The sequence below is a fragment of the Thermobia domestica genome, chromosome 18 (assembly GCF_964235325.1).
Source record: "Thermobia domestica chromosome 18, izTheDome1.hap1.1, whole genome shotgun sequence".
NCBI lineage: Eukaryota > Metazoa > Arthropoda > Insecta > Zygentoma > Lepismatidae > Thermobia > Thermobia domestica.
The window spans coordinates 180822748-180842593 of record NC_137471.1 but is presented as its reverse complement, the minus strand read 5'-3'; the positions used below and the strand labels follow the sequence as shown (position 1 = coordinate 180842593).

General features: G+C 35.7%; 1 protein-coding gene across 3 annotated transcripts in view; it reads left to right on the top strand.

Moving 5' to 3' along the window:
- LOC145675566 (uncharacterized) overlaps positions 1 to 19846 on the top strand; it is a 103608-nt gene that overhangs the window by 72421 nt on the left and 11341 nt on the right. For all 3 annotated transcript variants that reach the window (XM_081746082.1, XM_081746080.1, XM_081746081.1), the window contains one exon: positions 14864 to 15326. In XM_081746082.1, coding sequence (XP_081602208.1) covers positions 14950 to 15326 — 377 coding nt within the window. In that variant the 5' untranslated portion in view covers positions 14864 to 14949. The remainder of the gene's footprint in view (positions 1 to 14863; positions 15327 to 19846) is intronic.

Genomic DNA, 19846 nt, shown 5'->3' with positions numbered 1-19846 from the left:
AATCTTATATTTTAATAATTCCCAAATATGAAGAGTGGTCCTTTCCCAAAAAATAGAAGACATCAACAAATAAAAAGATGAAATCCTATACTCACAGTGTATACAGATAAGTTAGTAACTGTACATATTAATAAGGTTATCTAGTAAGTCAATTTGTGTGGATGTATAGGTTTTAAATTTCTTAAAATATTTAATGTACGACTTGCATTATAACGTGATAAAATCAAAACACCAAAACAAAAGAGAAATATGCTTTAAAATACTGATAGTTATTTTATCTTATTTAAACGATTGATATATAGGAACATATGAAAAGCTTGATTTACTACTTCAATGGGAATGATTACCGGACAGATAATATATACGACATACCCGAAATAAGGAACAAAATACTTGTAAATTGAAGGATGGAGCTAAGGAGAGAATTATAAAAGAATGAGTTGGGTTAAGTAAAATTGCACTTAAAGCACCACGAATTGATCTAAAAGATAAAGACTTCAAATACAAATCCGATTAAGAAAAATCAAAAGGCGAAGAAGCTAATAAGAAGAATGTTGTACATAAAGAACTTCTTCTAATGAACATAATTACTATATATGTAATAGAGGAGAATATTATAAGATAAATTGAAATTGAAGGTTTAGTCACGAGTTATGTAGTAAATAAACTGACATTAAGTTATGTATATAACAGACTGTTTTTAAAAATGGCATAAACACGTTTTCATGGGATGATTATATGTAAATATAGCATATGTGTAGTTTTAGTGTTAGTTTCCGATGTAACTTCTGTATAATTTTGTCATAAAGCTTCGTGGGGTGTTTAGTATAAGTATCCCTGTTATATGATCTGGAATAATAACATCATCTGCTCAAAGTAAGGAAACTAGGAATTTCATATAGAAAAAATTTAATTGAGAAGTATGTACAATTTTCAGAATTAAAATAATCTGATTTCATAGTTATATATTTTACGTAGTTTTCTTTGAAATGTACTTACTCGTATACGTGAAATGCTTAAAAAAGTGAGTGCCTCAGATCTCATAAATCATCTGTGCTCACTTTAGTTTTAACAAAATCCTTGCTTCTCTAGAGTACGTAAATTATCATCTCCGCCAAGTCTCAAAAAACTTAAAAATCCTTGTAGTGATCTTACCTTTCTGTCAACAAATACATTTAAAAATGGATTGTTATGCATAACTTAAAATTGTGTTAGCATTATGTTCAATTTCACTATTTTCAAAGACAATGCTTTCCCACACATTAAATTAAATTGAATGAAATTTTTGCTTATACTTAAAAATTTTATCCCTTGTGATATCGTAATTTTGTGTGGTTTAAACGATAAACGTGGAATTATTTTTATTCTTGTTTGCTGAAATCCACGAGATATGGTGAAAAGCAGTGTTTTGAGGGCATTTGTGAGTTGAAAGTATTACAATTTGCAAGTTATGCTGATGTCATGCGCCCTTACCGCTGATTGAGACTTGACATATGTAAAAAATCTTCGATTCTGTTTTTAATCAGTCTTCTTAAGATGATGAGAGAAACAGAAAAGGCTCATTCCATGTCAAATGAACCCTATATCAGATTTTATGGTTGCCCTTACATCACGGATTTTCTTCATATTTTGTCTGTGAGTAGATACCTATAAGAAATGACCACAGGAATATTTACAGATTTTTATCTCCTAAACGGACCTCAGGAAAAATGAATGAAAATCTGGCATTTTCCGAGACTTCTGCCGCGGAAAAATCGACATGTAATGTTAAAAATTCTGTAACTCTCTTATTTTTCGGCCAATTGAAGTGTTTCTGGTGTCAAATTAACGCTAATAGTCTCCACTGTGCAGAACTACTGTTGAATCAGAAAAAGTGGTTGATAGAAAACAGATACAATCTTTGAAACACAATTTGTATGATTTATATGTGATTTTTGTAAAAAAATCATATTTGCTAAGTCACTGAAAACACAACCGCCACATTTTTACCTCAGATTCACCTAAATATGTATGTTCAATAGTGCAAAAATGAAAAGGGTATTTTTTGTGGTTTGTCAGTAAGAAATTATAATGCAGGGACACGACTTATGGCACGTTATTAACATTTAACATTAACGTGTTATTAACTATAGAAATGTTGCATTTTGTTGGAATGTTTACTACATTGGTTACATTTGGCTTGGTTGAGATGAACGCATAATGTGCAAAAATTAATATATTAGAAACATTATTTTATGAATATGGATGGATATCATAAATATTGAAGGAAGTCAATTGCAATGACATTCTCGCTCACTCACTCCCCATCACACATACCCACATTACTATTACTAGCGGGTCTAATGACCAGGTGCCTCACGTGAATTTCGAAAATTGCGCCGTATAGAGTGTATGGCCGCCATTTTGAAACTGTACATTGGATCACTTGATTGGTAGATACACTAAATTTTATATGTTTTTGCTTCTATTCTCAAAATTTCAAGTCAAAATACTGAAAATTACGCCCTGGAGTGTAGATGGCCGCCATTTTGAAAATTGACATTGCTCCACTTTAATGGTACCCACAGTAAATTGTATGTCGCATGCTTCTATTCATAAAATTTCAAGTCAAAAACCCGAAAACCGCCCTATAGCGTGGATGGCCACCATTTTGAAAATCTGGCTGCCATTTTAAAGTTTTTCTTTTGTTCACTACCAAAATCTATAAAGCAAATTTCGAGTGTCTCACGGTCCTTACCTCAAAATTTCGTGTTAAAAGACTGGAAATTGCGCCGTAAAGAGTGGGCGGCCGCCATTTTGAAATTTTACTTTTGATCACCGCCAAAATGTATACAGCAAGTTTAGGGTATCTCGTAATCCTATCCTAAAAATTTCGTATTAAAATACCGAAAATTGCGCCCTGTAGCGTGGTACAGACAGACTGGAAAATCCAAATGCAGATCGAGTCCAAGTAGGAGCCTCACTGACGTTCGGCAATTAGTTCAGGAGACTTGTCCAGTATGAAACTTATAAAAGCTGTGTCTGGTGAAGAATGAGTCACCTAAGAAGCATATGTTCTGTGCTGGATCTAACGGGTTTGGACGTGTTTGAGCCTGTTCAAACAGCCACTTGCTTGTGTCAAAGTGGCAGCTCTTGCTCAGTTGGCCTTCAGAGCTTGTGGTATATACATGTTGTACTGTTGAAAAGGTGTTACTAAGTGACTGTTATTTGGTATTTTGAAGTTACTTTAACAATGTTACAAATGGAACCAGGTGACCAGTGTTCGGTTTGCAGGCAGTATGAGGAATGTGAGGAAGTTCCAGACAGGAAAGTAACTTCCGTGTGTGATATGAAAGCAAGCTATGTGCAACTTAGAGCCAAATGATCAGACTTAGAGCCAAATGCTCTGACTTGAAATTTATTTGTGATTTCCATTTAAAGCAGTATTTATCTCTTTATGAAGACAGGCAGAGAACATGCATTGATTCTTTTCAAAAGCACAAGAAAAGGGTAGTGAAAAGTTTAAAATCTGTTTCGCTGGCATTTTCCAGGAGATTTGCAGATATTGTACTAATTCCTGGCACAAAATTGTGTATATCTCGCAGGAAAGCAGTGACAGCAAGCAACAGCAAATCGGACAGTGAAATCAACTTTGATTCTGATGACGCTTACGAACCAGATGAATCTGTCTTAGAAAAACTTAATCAAGCATGTGAATTACTTAACTCTTCACCACTGAAAGCTACCAAAAGAAAAGTGGACACAAGAGGCACATACTTAACACATAAGGCTAGTCGTCTTGCTGCCAGTTTCACAGGGTTAGCAGCAAACGCTTTTGGTACTGAATGGTCCCAGGCCTGTAAGAATGAGGTGAACGAAGACAAAAAATGCAAGGATTGTGAAAGTCTGATGGTTAGACTTCACGCAAAGTTTTCTGCCAGCAGTGTTGATGAAAAAGTCCAAATATTAACTCTTGTCCCTGAATCGTGGAGTATCCAAGACATAGTGTCTTATTTCAATGCCATTGTATATTTAGCAAAAAAAGCAAGGAAAATATTACAAAATGAGGGGATTCTAGGCAAACCTAGTCAAAGAAAGGACATACTCTCTCACATAATGTAGTAAAGAACATTGAACTTCACTACTATGATGATGATATTAATCGGATATCATCAAACACTAGATATGTCATATCTGTACCAATGGAGAGGGGGAACAGGGTATTGAAAGTTAAACGATTGATCCTCCACAACCTCAAAGATGTGTTTCTTGCCTTCAAAGAAAAACATCCCCATGATAAGGTTGGATTTTCTAAAATCTGCGAACTCGACCTAAAGAATGTGTCACGGTCACCAGTCGGGGAATAGATTCCATTTGTGTCTGCACCTACCATCAAAATGTGAAATTAATGCTGCAGAGTATTCACATTCCTGTGCCCTACCAGGAATTATTGAGGAAAATAGTGTGTAATATAGAATCAGAAGAGTGCATACATCACCGTTGCCCCAACTGTCCAGGTACAACTCCCCTTCATGACTATTTAATGCAACTGGAGGTATTAGAAAAAAGAGATGATGTTACTTTCAAGCAGTGGCTCCAAACAGATCGTTCTCTGCTTGAAACATTAGTTAAATCTGTTGATGAATTCATCGATACTCTAGTTAATAAACTGGACACTTTGACAAAACATCATTTCATTGCCAAGTCTCAGAGTGCTTACCTGAAAGAAGTGAAAACCAAATTAGCAATTAATGAATGTCTTATATTGGTAGATTTCAGTGAACATTACACCTGCATTGTGCAAGATGCTACTCAAGGCTTCCATTTGCACAATATCCAAGTTACAATACACCCTGTTGTTGTTTACACGAAGAAAGATACGGATCTTACATCATTGTGAATGTGTTTCATTAGTAACTGTCTAAAACAAGATATCTGCACGTTTTTTACATTTCAAAAGAAATTCATACAGTACATATTAACTGAAAATTCGAACCTCACACATGCAATTTACTTCAGGGACGGAGCCGGGGCACAGTACAAAAACTATAAAAACTTTATTAACCTTTGTCACCATCATCAAGACTATGGCTCAACGGCTGAGTGGAATTTTTTTGCCACAAGCCATGGGAAAAATGCATGTGATGGAATAGGTGGTACCATTAAGGGACTTGTTACTAGAGCAAGTCTCCAGAAAACTACAGATGGTAACATTTGAGGTGCAGAAGATGTGTACAAATTTGCTGCCGAAAATGTAAAAGGAATAACATCATTCTATGTTGATGAAGAAGAAATAGAAGAAAGCACACAGTTTTTTTTTTTAAAAAAAAAAACGTTTTGAAACTGCCAACACAGTACCAGGAACAAGAGAAAACCATTTCTTCCAGCCTCTGCATGGATCAACCCTCTTTGCGAAGAAAACATCATCATCAAAGACATCATTTCAAGCTGTGCTTGGATGTAAGGAAAGGTATACTTTCATCAGTGTCACAAGAGAAGTTTTACGCTGTTCAGTATGACAGGAAGTGGTGGATAGGAAAAGTCATTGAAATCTCCTACTTTGAGAGGGATGCAGAAGTTCAATTTATGCACCCGTCTGGACTTTCGAATACATTTTTTTTTTTTTGGCGAGAAACAGAAGACTATTGTTGGGTGCCATTTGAAAATATTATCAAAGATGTTCCAGTGCCAAGCTTGAAATCACTTTCAGGAAGAAACTACTTCATTGCAGACAGTGTTCAAACATCAGTTGCTGAGGCCATTCATGCTTCAACGTACCAGCTGATGCAAAAGAAGGGGACGTTTTAAACTTTTATTTATTCAGTTATTTATTTGTAGTAGTATTTGCCTGCATATGTGTAGCTAATATGTTGTAACTCCTACATTTTACCCAAATATTATTTGTATATCTCTGTGAACATAAAAAACCAACAGTGTGCCAGTGAATTGATGTACAATATTCAACGCATGTTAATAACCTGCCATATGTCGTGTCCCTGCATTATAATTTCTTACTGACGAACACAGAACACACCCTTTTCATTTTTGCAGTATTGAACATACATATTTAGGTGAATCTGAGGTAAAAATGTGGCGGTTGTGTTTTCAGTGATTTACAGATATGTTTTTTTTTTTTTTTTTTTTTTACAAAAATCACATATAAATCATACAAATTGGGTTTCTGTTGTTTGTATGTTGTTTGTTGTTTGTAAGAGTTTGTACCTGTTTTCTATGAACCACTTTTTCTGATTCAACAGTAGCTCTGGACAGTAGGGACTATTAGCTTTAATTTGACACTAGAAACACTTCAATTGGCCGAAAAATAACAGAGTTACAGAATTTTTAAAATTACATGTCGATTTTTCCGCAGCAGAAGTCTCGGAAAATGCAAGATTTTCATCTATTTTTTATGAGGTCCGTTTAGGATATAAAAATCAGCAAATATTCCTGTGGTCATTTCTCATGGGTATCTACCCAAAGAAAAAATATGAAGAAAATCCATGACATAAGGGCAAATGGTATTGGTTCATTTGATATGGAATGAGCCTAAATGAAATCTGGAAAACTGCATCCACATTCGTAGTCTATTCGGACTAATAATGTAAAAATCTACTAGAAGCAGGAATCAAATTGACTACTACAAGTGTCTATCAATGCATAAGTTACTTAAATATATAGACGTAAAACAGAAAACAATTCTCTGAGAATTCGTCCGAAATACGGGAACCCCTATCTTCAACACTGCATCTTGTCGAGACATGGATGTGCGAACATGCTTTTCACACTACTATATGTCTTTACACGGCAATGACCTTTGCATTAACTATTCAGCAAATTGTCCTAGCAGCAATGTATAAAGAAGATGAGGACACGTTTATTGTTTGACAAATTAGAAAAAGATTGTATCACCCAATATAAAGTTTTACTTTCACGTTGAGCAAATGTTCCAATCTAATTATGTCGGAGTAAAAAAAAAGTACCTGACCGTTCCTTATTTCCTTCACTCCTGCATTTTTAAATAAGGTACATTACACGTGACATCCAAAAATAAAATAATACGTACCCAACAAAGCAAAAGCTATAAGCCATTTCAAACAACGTAAGGAACGTAGTTTGAAGGAGACAAAAAAAAATAAAAAATAAAAAATAAATAAATAAATAAAAAAAATACTGCCGGAAAGAGAAATCAAACTTTCAATGTTTGGCTTTTTATACGCTCTAAAGTCAAGTAATTTAGTTGGAACATAGCACATAAATAATACTTGCTCAGTGCTTATTTAGGCAGTTTTAGTACTAAACATGTTTATGCATATACATACATCATTAAAAATAAAATTTATTATTGTTAAATTTTTTTGAGAAATTAGTTTTTTGGCCAAACATGGTGACATTTTGTTCAGGTCAACGAGCTGTCCTAAAAACTTCGATCTTTTTATGTTAACTTCCAAAACCGACACCTTTTCTGCAGTTCCCATTATTAAAGAGAGAAAAAGATACAGCCGACCCTATCACAGAAGTTTTAAACGGTGAAAACCTTATATACTAAACGCACAAGCATAAACTAAAGAAACGAGGATTTAGGACTTTTGCCGATATGTTTAGGAATTACGAACATTACCCGTCTCATACAGCATTGTTGCAGAAAAGGGAGCAAAATTCAAAATTTAACCATGCAAATCTCGTTTGAACAACCAATATAGCAGATTTTTTTAATGACATTTAATATGCCTGAAATTTCACATTGATATATGACTATAAAATCATAAATAAAATGTTCAACCTCATGATTAGTTATGGTAGTGAAATAAGTAACTTGTAATTGTAACACACGTAATTGTTAATTACTTAGCATATGAGGTTTTGATTCTTTTAAATAACTAAGATATATAAAACTTTCATTTAGTTTTTCATTTAGATGCTATTAGAAAGTCCAACACAGAATTTGCAAAGCAACTCTGGAATTTGTTGTGCATGAATCAAGAAATATGTTGTAAATTATGCTTGGTACTGTTCAATTCAAAGATTCACGATGGTGAAACGGAAAGTGAAGCATGTACACCTTATCTCATAAAGGTTGCCCGCACTGTTTAATTCTCTTTTGAGGCAAAAAGTTTCTAAGTGCAAGTTCGGTACCTTCGGAAAAAAGTAAACCAGGTTCAGACTTTCAAGCCAACCTTTGCAATAGGAAAAAAATTTTGCAGATGTGTTTTTCTTGTTCTAAATATAATGAGACTTCTTACCAAGTGTCTTAATAAAGCAACATTGATTGAAATATTTAATGATAGAATATTTCGGAACCTTGCATTACTGTCAGCACATGCTTCTTTGTCATTTAGCTCCATTCGTAAAAGAACATTTAGATGCGTAAAGGAATCTTTCCATATGTAAAAGTATGCTCAAAGTTAAGACACAGACCATCATTCTCACCTGAGTACTAAGATAAAAGTCAAAGTAGAACAAAAACAGCGTTTGCAGTACATATGAATATTATTGTCTTCAGAGCCCTTTTCTATTCATCGTTAGAAGAATGATACGAAGCGTACTTGTGTTAGCTAAGTGGTAAACAGTTGGATTTGAAATTGTATTGAGTTCGATTCCCTTCTGGGTCAATGTTTTTTTTAATGAATTTTAGATAATCTGCAATGCATGAAAAACTATATAAAATAATTTGATTAAAATACATCATTTATATACAGGGGTATGACAAAAATCTAAAACGTTTGCAAAAGTGTAAGAATCATACCTAGTATGGTGTGGGGCCAGCTCGTCCAAAACAGCTTGGATTTGACGTGGAATGGACGTATACAGCTCCTGAATCGCGTGGAATTTTATACCATTGTTCCTCCAAAACATGCTCCAGTTCCTTAAAGGATGTTGGTGGAGGGTAGTGAGTCCGAACACGCCTTTCTAATTCAACCGCAATGCCTCAATGATGTACAGATCTGGTAATTGTGGTACTCAGGGGAGGCGTGATAGCTCTTGGTCATGCTTCTCAAGCCATGACTTCACCGTTTTTCAGCGTGACAGGGTGCCAAATCATGTTGGTAGATGCCGTCACCATCAGGGAACAATAGTTGGGCCATGGATAGAACCTGGTCTCCCACAATGGCCTCATACGCCTTAGCATTCATCATTCCATGCAGAGCTATGTTGGGATCTGCTCATAATAATAAAACAAAGCTTCGCAGTGCATTTTACATTCACTTAGAGCACACTCGTAGCTAAGCGTTTAGCATAAGAGCCTTTGGCGTGGGATTTTCGGGTTCGATTCCCGGTGGGAGGTCATGTGGTTCGGATCCCGCAGTAGGTCCACGTCTTACATAGGATTGGTGCTGAAAGGGGCGTTAAATTGAAATCAAATCAAATCAAATCAAATTTACATTGAATTATTTTACTTTCTTGTTTTTTTGAAACTTCACCTGTACAGAACTACATTGAATTATTATAGGTTATTTTCAAATTTACACTGTTCTACGCTTCGTCGTAGCTTATTTCGTCCTTTCCTGCTCTGACAACATTCGGGGAATCGCTGGTCATTTCTGGGTTTAAGATCTTCCGAATCGTTCGCAGACTCCTCACTTTATCTTTCGTGTTCACTCAATTGTACATTTTTTTTTGTGTGTGTGTGATCTTCCTCAGACAAAGCTTCCACGAGATCATCTCGGCTGATTTATCCGAATAGTCCATTCCTAACATTTCCCTCCGATCTTTTAAGCTGTTCATTTCCAATTTCCTCGTTTTTAATACTTGTATCAGTTTGTTAACTCTGTCAACCTCTCTTCCGTCCATTAAAATAATATTTATGTTTATAAAGCTTAAAACATCTCCAAACCAAAGGTCACATGCAGGGCGAAACACTGAGAAAAAACATTACACGGTTAGTCGCGCGCGGTGGAAATCACCGCAGTCACTAAACAATCAGTAGTAGTTAAACTAACAGAGTGATTGAGCAGGAATATTCGGGAAGGTGTGGGGGAAGATTAGCTGGACGTTGGAGTCTGTCTGACAAACAGGGTGGACACACAATAAAAAATAATTTCCCTGCGGTGCTTCTGACCGCGGCGCGACTACTCGAAGGTTAATCAGTTTGGCATATTGCATATGGTTTTATACGTGTAAAGTCAGTTTGACAATTCATTCTTTAAACAGCTTTTCGTATTTATTAATATTCTTTTATGAAAAATGATTTTAATATTGTTATTACATTTCTCACACCATTTTAAGATTTTTTTCGTGAGTCGTTGTCCAAGTCGTTACCTACACTGGCGTGTCGTGCAAGTAACCAATCACATGTTAGGTACTAGCTTTTACCTATTGCTTCCTGCTCACAGCTCAAAGCATTGGTAACTATGGATAGACGCACAGCAGTAATTACTTTATGGAGTTGGAAAGCTATTCTGCAACTGTAGCAAGCAGGTGAGTAGGTATTCCGGCTTTTACAAGAAGGCGATGGATTCGGCATTATGGTGCTACAGGTCAGAATGGTAATGTACGATCTCCTGGTCGTCTTCATGCGTCTACCAAATCGGAAGATGCAAGATTAGTAAACGAAGCCCTGTTAGACTCACTAATGACGTCTATACAGCTAAGGAAAGCTTCTCACTTTCCTGGTAGTAAGCAGCCAGCTCTGCGAAGGCTTCGTCATGCTGGATTAAGTGGCTGTGTTGCTGCCTTGAAGGAACAACTCTCAGACGAACACAAAATTTACCGTCTCGCGTTTGCAGATGCAAATGTGGGTCGCAACTGGGAGAACATATTCTTCTCAGATAAATACATATTCACAACATCAAATGAGGGACGCCGTTTTGTGTATAGTCCGAGTGGCACCCTATACGACCCTGCATATGTGGCTGCTTGCAATCGCAGTGACCGTGTATCTATTTTATGTGTTGGTTGGATTTCCAGTCGCGGAGCAGATCAGCTTCACTGAATTGAGAGACATCTAGACACTGCTAAGTACTTAGACATTATGAATAATATCATGGTGCCATCTGTGCGAGTATTTCAGCCTGATGGTGTAATTCAGTTCCAGCAAGACCAGTCGCCAATACATACTTCTCGAGTGGTTTAGGAATGGTTTGCAGGGCAATCTCAGATTGATTAAATGACTGATTTAATTGACTGCAGCAGATTTCAATCCCATGGAAAGTATGAGGGCAGAGGTGAAGCGTGCTGGAAGGAACAGCTGGCCTGAGGCAGATCCACCAAGAACTCGGGATGGCCTGTGGTATCTTATTTCCGAGACATGGCTGGAGGTAGCGAAGGAAGATAAATTTGTCACCCATTTAATAGATTCCATGCCCAAAAGAATGGAGCATGTAATAAACTCAAAAGGATTTTGGACATAATATTAATGTCCCCACCTTAACTCACGAAAACAACACTTTTCAAGGCTACCGAAACGTTTCTGAAAATATATCTAGGAATAAACCACTCCTTGTATCTGATTTTAGTGCAATTCTACTAACAAAAAAATCGGTGCACACTTTGAAATCAGTACCTCATCATTGGCAAGCCCGTGCTCTACCAGTGAGCTAACATGAACATACAAATGCCATGTGAAAAACACGACTTTCGATATCCGGTGTTCGATGATAATGATGAGTTTATATGTTGCAAATGTATTCAACTTGAGATATTCTGCAACATTCACACACACACATTCACACATACACAAAGCGAGAGGGAGAGATGAATATAGAAAAGCATATCATCGTATTGGAATAAAATTATGTAACGACTTTCCCCTCTAAAGAGAATTTCTGTTTCTTCTCGTTACGTTAAGGGGATCGCGAAAAGTTGTGTGTCTTTAACTAGAATCCGACTTTGGGTGCTCCGTTTGTACATTTTCTATATCCGTAGAAATATACTGCATTTCAAGAATGGAAATTACATGATGTAATGAGAATATTGAGAGTAACCTCTTTATGAGAAATAGCACGAAATAAATAAACTACATAAATTATTTATCACTATTAAATTATTTTCTTAATTTGTATTCAACATTCTCATTATCAATACTGACGAACTTTGAACACGTATCGCAGTTGTTATATTTTAAACAGTATATGTACATATGTTCTGCAATGATATATATATATATATATATATATATATATATATATATATATATATATATATATATTATGTAACTAATGTAATTTAATGTAATTATTTTATAAAAAATTTCATGCATTGCGGAAAATTGAATTTCGTAAAAAAGGATTGACCCATGTGGGAATCGAACTTATAACCGTAAGATTTGATATCCAACGGCTTACCACTGAGTTAACACAAGCACTCTTCGTAATATGCTTCAAGCGATGTATAACGAACGGGCTCTCAAGACAATGACAGTCATATGCACTTCAAGCGCTCTTTTTGTTCTACTTTGACTTTTAGCACTCAGGTGAGAATTATGTTCTATGTGAGAATTTTTTCACATATGGCAAGATTCCTTTACATATGGAGAGCCAAATGACAAACAAGAATGTGCTGTCATAACACAGAGTTTCATAATATAGTATCATTAAGTTTTCAATCAATATTACTTTTTTTCTACACTTGGTAACAAAACTTATCATATGTAAAAGAAGAAAAATATATATCTGCATAATGTTTCCCGTTTGCAAAGGTTGGCTTGGAGATAAGAACTTGGTTTACGACTTTGAAAGTTTTTGCCTCAAGACAGCAGTAAACAGTGCGGCCAAGCTTTAGGAGACAAGTTGTACGTAATAAATATGAGATATCGAACTTTTATTAGCTCAATGTTGATCACATGTAGTGAATAAGAATATATATATATATATATATATATATATATATATATATATAATATTAATTTGTATGCAATGTTTTGTTTCATTACATCACAAGTTACTTCACTGTTCTGCATCAACCAAATTCAATCATTATCAGAATCAAATTAACAAAAACTCTCTTTGTGAATGCCTTTTGCAATTGGTTTAGATATGGAACAGTTCGGACGAGATAGACAAAGTAGCAGAATATTGCGTATTCGATGGAAAATATTGAAAGTCATACAGCATAATTCCAGAGGTCTCTCATTTTTAACACAGACCTTGATCTTATATGGTTGGCGTAGCGACGAACGAATCTACTATCCGTCACGAAGCAATTGAATGAAAGAGATAACACTGCATCAGTAAGGCAGTGTGATGGTGGATTGTGCTCATGTGACAAAACATAACTCACCGACAGAAGATGAATAGTCCGTAAATTGAGAGGATAAGATGTGTTGTCTGTGGTTGAGAAGTTTAATATTACCGTGAGCTCGTTTTACGTGCTGTGGCCCCGCGTAGCGTAGTCGCTAACGCTCTCGCCTTCGGTGCGAGCGGTCCCGGGTTCAATTCCCGGTGGGGTCACTCAGTCGCAAAGGTGTAACAGTTTTCTCAGGCCAGCCACCCTGAATGAGGTTTTCCTCATTCGCACCAGGCAAATGCCGGGGTGGTACCTAACTTATAGGTCCCAGGCCGCTTGCTTCCTTCCCCAATCCTTTCTTCCTTCCCTTTCCCCGGATTGTGTGCTCGCAAAGGGAAGTCATCCCTCACATCGTGAAGGGCTAAATGGCCTTAGATGACGAAAGACCCAAAATTCCAAATCCTAAATCGTTTTACGTACATGAGCAGCACTAGGAACCACAGGCAATGGCGTGAAGCACACTTGGTGGTCGACCGCAGCCTACTGTAGCAGCGGACCACCGCTTCTTTGTGAATCAAGCAAGAAGTTATTGACATGAAACAGAGGTGTGATAGTGCACATCTGGACAGGAGTGTAAGACTCTTCGCAGTATCAATAGGTTGCATTCTGTTGAGTTCTAATTATAAATGTATATGTGAAAAGGAGAAGGAAGACCCTTTAAACCCAGCATTATTATCGAGTATAATCTTTCGGGTTCCAGTGCAGTTGTGTTTCGAAGTATAATATTGCTTGGATACGTCGACCTCTCGTTGCTTAAAACGATACACTTGCAGGGCAACTTGACTGTGAAACTTCTCTTTTTCCATGTGCGTTCTTTCAGAAGTTCGTTCGGCTCCAACTTCTTCATTATTGCTCATAATGCGCAACCGCATCGAATATTGCAAATGGCCATGCTCTTGGAATAAGAGAATTTTCGGCGAATGGACTAACCCGTCTTCCCCTACTTGGCTCCTGCCGAAAATATTTGGAATGATGTGAGGAGACGCCTTGCAAACGTCGAGATGCACCATAGTCTATCCAGCAGTTGACAACAGTGTTGATGAAGTAATAGAACTCTGTACAACTACAATCCGTTAACAATTTTACGAGCAGCATGGGAGCACATTGCATCACTGCGTAGCATTATCACACACTCTATTAAAGACTTCTTAACTCGTTTTGTAATTTGAAGGCAAGTATGAGTCGCAGTGCACTTAGTGTATGTTATAACTTCTACATGTGCCATATTTTTATTCTAATCACATATTCCTTTATGTTTTATCATACTGTTACATTACTTTCTACAATTCAAATTTTACCATTGTATGCTACAGGGGAGTCACACAGCATGCAATACTTAGTTTCATACTTAAGGTTCGCACAACAGTTTATACAGTAAAATAAATTAACGATTATTAATTGTATCATATATTTCTATTTCAAGCGAGTGTACGTACTTCATTACAAGTAAACTACTTCTTTCTAGCAGCCTTTTCTAGTGTGTTATTATTTATTTCAGTAATATGTTTGTAGTGTGCCTTTTAGCACCGATATTTGTAACTTGATTTTGTAATATTCTAAATTATCAAAATATTTTTAAATATCTAAATTTTGTTTTCTAAGACTTATTTCTTTGAATAGAGCAGTATATGATTATGAAAATTATTTTTTTGTTTATTTTCAGAACTATTTATTTTCTTATCAAAACGTGAGTACTGAAGATTTTAACCCTAGAACTCAAGATCTCAATATTTCTTCAATTAAGTTGAAATGATAGCAGAAAATGAATCTATTGAACATTACAATTATAAATTGTATGATAAGAACACTAATAATTTTGAAGAAGAATATCTTCTTCAGGCAAGTTCTATGGATTTGGAAAGTATAGAAGAAGAAAATATCGAAATAAAAGATGATATTAAAGTGTCTACGTTAAGTGAAACTTTGATTCCGAATGATACGTCTGATTTTCTTGAAAATGACCAACTTTCTCATAGCGTAACATATTTGGATCCAAATTCAAGTGATTTGGTACGATGTGCTGAGCCCTCAAACAATTACATAACGGGCATTATTGGAGATCAGACAGGAAGTAACTATCAAGAATGTAATTCCCGAGAGATAGATTACAATGCTCAGGAATCCAGGTACAGTTACATATCCATTTGTTTTAACTCACTTTGTACATAAATATTTATTTCCAGACACTTGCAGTGCAGAAGGTTGTCCACGATAAATATTGTCGAGTTTGAGTAATGTACTAGGCTATTAAATCATTTTACTCCACTACTAATTGTGGCCTATGTGATAGCTAAGAAATCGCCCAGAGCCATAATTTCACCGTAGGAATCACCTCATTTAATGGGGTCGGGAATATCTCGCCATACCGATTTTGCAACTTTTCTCAAAGTGCAAGATACAGGGGTGGCGCCGAAGAAGTACCTATTTAAAATATCAGGTTATTTTGTAGGAAGGGCGAGAACGTGTCCCTTCGAATCCCATCTTTTTGTTTCTACTTACGTAGAACGTATAATGTGATAGAGCGGTATATTTCGCGGCTTTGTTTATGTAGATTTATACATTAGTGTTCAAGTCATCGTATTGTTAAAGATTGCATATGTACTATAGAGGTTCCATGACTTTCTCTATAATGTAAATTGCGTTAACTTGGGGCTTGAGAGGAATTTTGATATATGGCAGCATTCTTCGATTCTAATATCCCACTATCACCATAAGCCAGGCGGAAAACTTTTCTTTATACCGCAACACAAAATCAGAACGCCATTTATTTTGTTTGATAACAGTATATGCATATAACTCCTTGGACCTCATCTATGTAAATCCCAACTCTCATGCAATGTACACATTCGTTTCCGCTTCCCTTGTCCGTGGTATGTTTGATACAGTTCTCTGGTGCTTGTGGACCTGTTCTGGATGTGCCAGTCTGTGAGGCGGTATCCGCACGCTTGTTGACGCCTTCCAATACGTGTTTTTTCTGATGATTTTGGAAACTGCGCACTTTGGGATATGATATCGCATGGCCAAACGTATGTTTAACGTGGGATTGTCCGTTATCACTGCTGTCCTATCGGTGTGCAGTATATTGGGTTTTTTAACGGACTGAAGTGGTGTTTCTCACAATTTCAAATCGACCATGTACCCCATGGACGTCGTAGGCAAGTCGTCATTTAGATAAATATACACCAGCTTTACTTATACTTAATTCATTTTGTGTGCACCGCATTATTATTGCTGAACAATAATATTAATTGCATAAGTAAACTTCGTTTATAAAGTTTTTACTTTTATCTTCATTGCTTTACGGATCGTAACCAGCCACGTGTCTGTGCATATCAGCAGTTTAGTATTCATTTTGCGGCTTGTAAAAGTGTAGTCTTTTGTTGTTGGCAATCTTCTTTACTTTTTCTCTCTTGCGTTTGAGCTTCGGTAATGGAATCGCAAATAACTGAGTAAGAAAGTTGGAACGCATCAGTAAGTTGTGATTAATTTCTTATTACAGTGGCTCTCGATTGTTAGGATTCACTTGGCACACTACTAAAAAATGCCAGGAAGTGAATTTTCTTGTTATGAGTAAAATTTTGAAAGTCACTGTTATATCAGTAGTATTTAAAGAATTGCTTTGAATCACTACTCAGTAGGCAAATGTTTTGTATTGAAATAAAATTCGAAAATAAATTTGATATTACACTTGAGTAGAAATTAATTTGTCAACTATACAGGGACCTGTCCATTTTTTCTCTTTGACTGTAAAGCAATGTGAATGGAGTACTAAATATAAGCTCAGTATGACGTATTAAGCCGTTAATATTAACCTGAGTTTATGAGTTTGTTTAGGGTTGCATTCCGGTTATGTTGCTCACGAGTAGAGACTGCAAGGGTCGAATAAAACTTCATTTGTAGTAACAATAACGTAATTCTTTTTCACGTTTTTTTATTGAAATATTTTGACGACTTTATTCATTTTTATTTTCTTCAAGATAGAGAAATGCCTTGCTCTTTACTTTTCTCATTATATGTGTAGAAAAATGATCAGACGACTTTGAAGAGAACAAACATTAACAGTGAACGTCAGAGAAGTTATATACAGGAATGGAAGTAAAAAGAGCCACTTGGTTTTCTTTTCTGAACAACTGTTTTCAGAACTATTAGAATACTATTCATCGTTACATTTTTTCTTCGGGTAAAGATTAAATAGTTGAAGCTGTAAATGTTATGATAAATTGTATATTTAGAATCCATAGAAAGAAATTTTCACTTCCTATTCATGAATAAAGTAAAACAGTTACGTATTAAATGTAAAATATTTCATATAGGAGGAAATGTAAAACACGAAGTTGGTGAAATTAATGTTAAAATTATGTGGGGGAAAAGCAAACAGAGCTATGTACAGAATTCTTGCTTCAAACTTACTGACCCAAAATAGTCAGAAAGGAAACATTTTGTGAACTTTCATATTATGTTAAACTAACTTCATAGACAAAATGCATATTTGTGGCTTTAATTCCATAAGCTTATATTAGGCTATGATGTACTTTACAATAAACTTTATTCAAATTGGTAATTATATGGTAAAATGAGTAACTGTATTTGGAAAGGACTAGAATCGATATTAGTTTCCGGTGATGGAGTATTTCTGCGCACTTAAGTACAGCTATTCCATTATTACGTGGATAGTGTTACTAGTTTGAAACCATTACAGTTAAGATAAAAGAGCCCAAATGAATGAGCGCATATCAAATACTACTGTATCAGATATTGTTCTCAGCCGTGGAGTTTTTCTGCGTAGCATAAAGTAGTTATATTAAAAAGTTAGAAGTAGAGCATTACAAATGTTGCAGGAATTGGTATCCCATATAAAGAAAATTGTGAATAGATAATGCGAAGCCTAATCTATTCTAACGTACTCTACGAAAACCTGAATGAATGTTTGAGAGAAAAAAACGTACAAGCTGATACTTGTTTCCGAATAAAAGATATTTTATGCCACATCCAAAAGGTATGGTAAGGTATGGCAGTATTAACCTGCACCAAATTATTTTGGCTTGTGCCACAGAAATACTGGTCATTCGGAAAGTCACACAACAGGAAACATTGGTGCAAAAACAAGTGCGAACTAAATGAAACTGCCACAGAGGGCAGCCGTTTCTTTGTAAACATATTTAGGATATGTTTCAAGAAGAAGTTCGTAATTCATTCTCTCCAATGCTAGAAACATACGAAGGTGATGCATTATTTACTAAACGTGGATAATTATGAATTAGAGACAGTAGTAGCATAGTTCTTAGGAATATTGGAATTTTAAAGGGAAGACTTGGTAAAAACGGATAGTCCAAATACATAAACAACACAATCTGGACACTAAATTTTAATATCCTATATGATAATCGCATGTCGCAAAAGCAAACATTTCTTTTCTGGCCTTATGGCGTAATATGGCAACATTGACTGTTCTAGACCGTATCATCAGATGTACATAACCACCATCCATCTCACAAAGAGACGGTTACAAGCAAACAAGAAATTTGCATATCATTCAGGAAAACGTGGCCAGTGGTTCATACACTACTCTGTACGGGTAAGATTTGCAAGTTCTGTTTTTATTTGTAGCAGCTAATTTGTATGATTGTTTGTTATCATCTACATGTATTGACTCTGTGGTACCGTCAATGTTGCCTTGTTACGCAATAATATTGGGCTAAGCAGTTAGCGTACGCGCCATTCCCGTGGGAGATCCTGGTTCGATTCCAGGCTAGAGCTCATGTTGTCCATGTTCCATGTTAATCAGTAAGTCCCATCTCATATAGCCTCGCTTCTGAAAGAGATGTTAAACTTAAAATGAACTTAAGTCAATATTAGCGCTTGTTGCGACTGTGTATCTTTCAAAAAATTATGCATTCTTACCCAACCTGTATATTGGCGTTATTATTCTTCGACAAACAAGCACACAACTGTCTTTAACTCATAATTTTTAACATTTCATGAAGACTTTCATCACTTTGTTTGTTCCTTTATGCGTAAGAAAACTATTATATCCCCACCTCGTATTTCATATTTAAAACTATGTATACGCAGAGAGACTATAGATGGGTAACAGGTCCGTTTCAGTCGAACTTATAGTTCAAAAGTTTTTATGAAGTAAGTGTGAGGTTGCGCAATTTTTAGACACACTGTATGAATAGAGAATTTCTTACATATTTGTTTAAAGTAGAAAAGAAGAAATTTTTCTTTAATGAACGGCCTGTTTTAAAAGTGCACGTAGATTTCAATACAGTGTCAGAAACTAGAGACGTTCTTTTTTTTTACTCATTTTTTCGTAAAGAGACTCAAGAAATTTTTCGTTCTTTAATCTGCTACATATAACGAAATGCTGTTCTTGACGAAGAACATCGTAATAAGGATAAAAGTGAATATTTCCGTCACTTGAACACAAATCCTGATTTTCATGAAGTATATCTTTGTAAGAGAAAAAAAATTCTTGCACTTCTTTAAAATGTATTTGCTAGCATAAGCTACAGTTTAATTTATAGAGGTATTTCGACACATCGCGGACCTAGTTTGCATAGTGATTCCTTATAATAAACATGCTCCCTTCCTACGCTATAACTAGGCAATTTTTTCCGAAAAACACGAGGACAAGACAATCTAC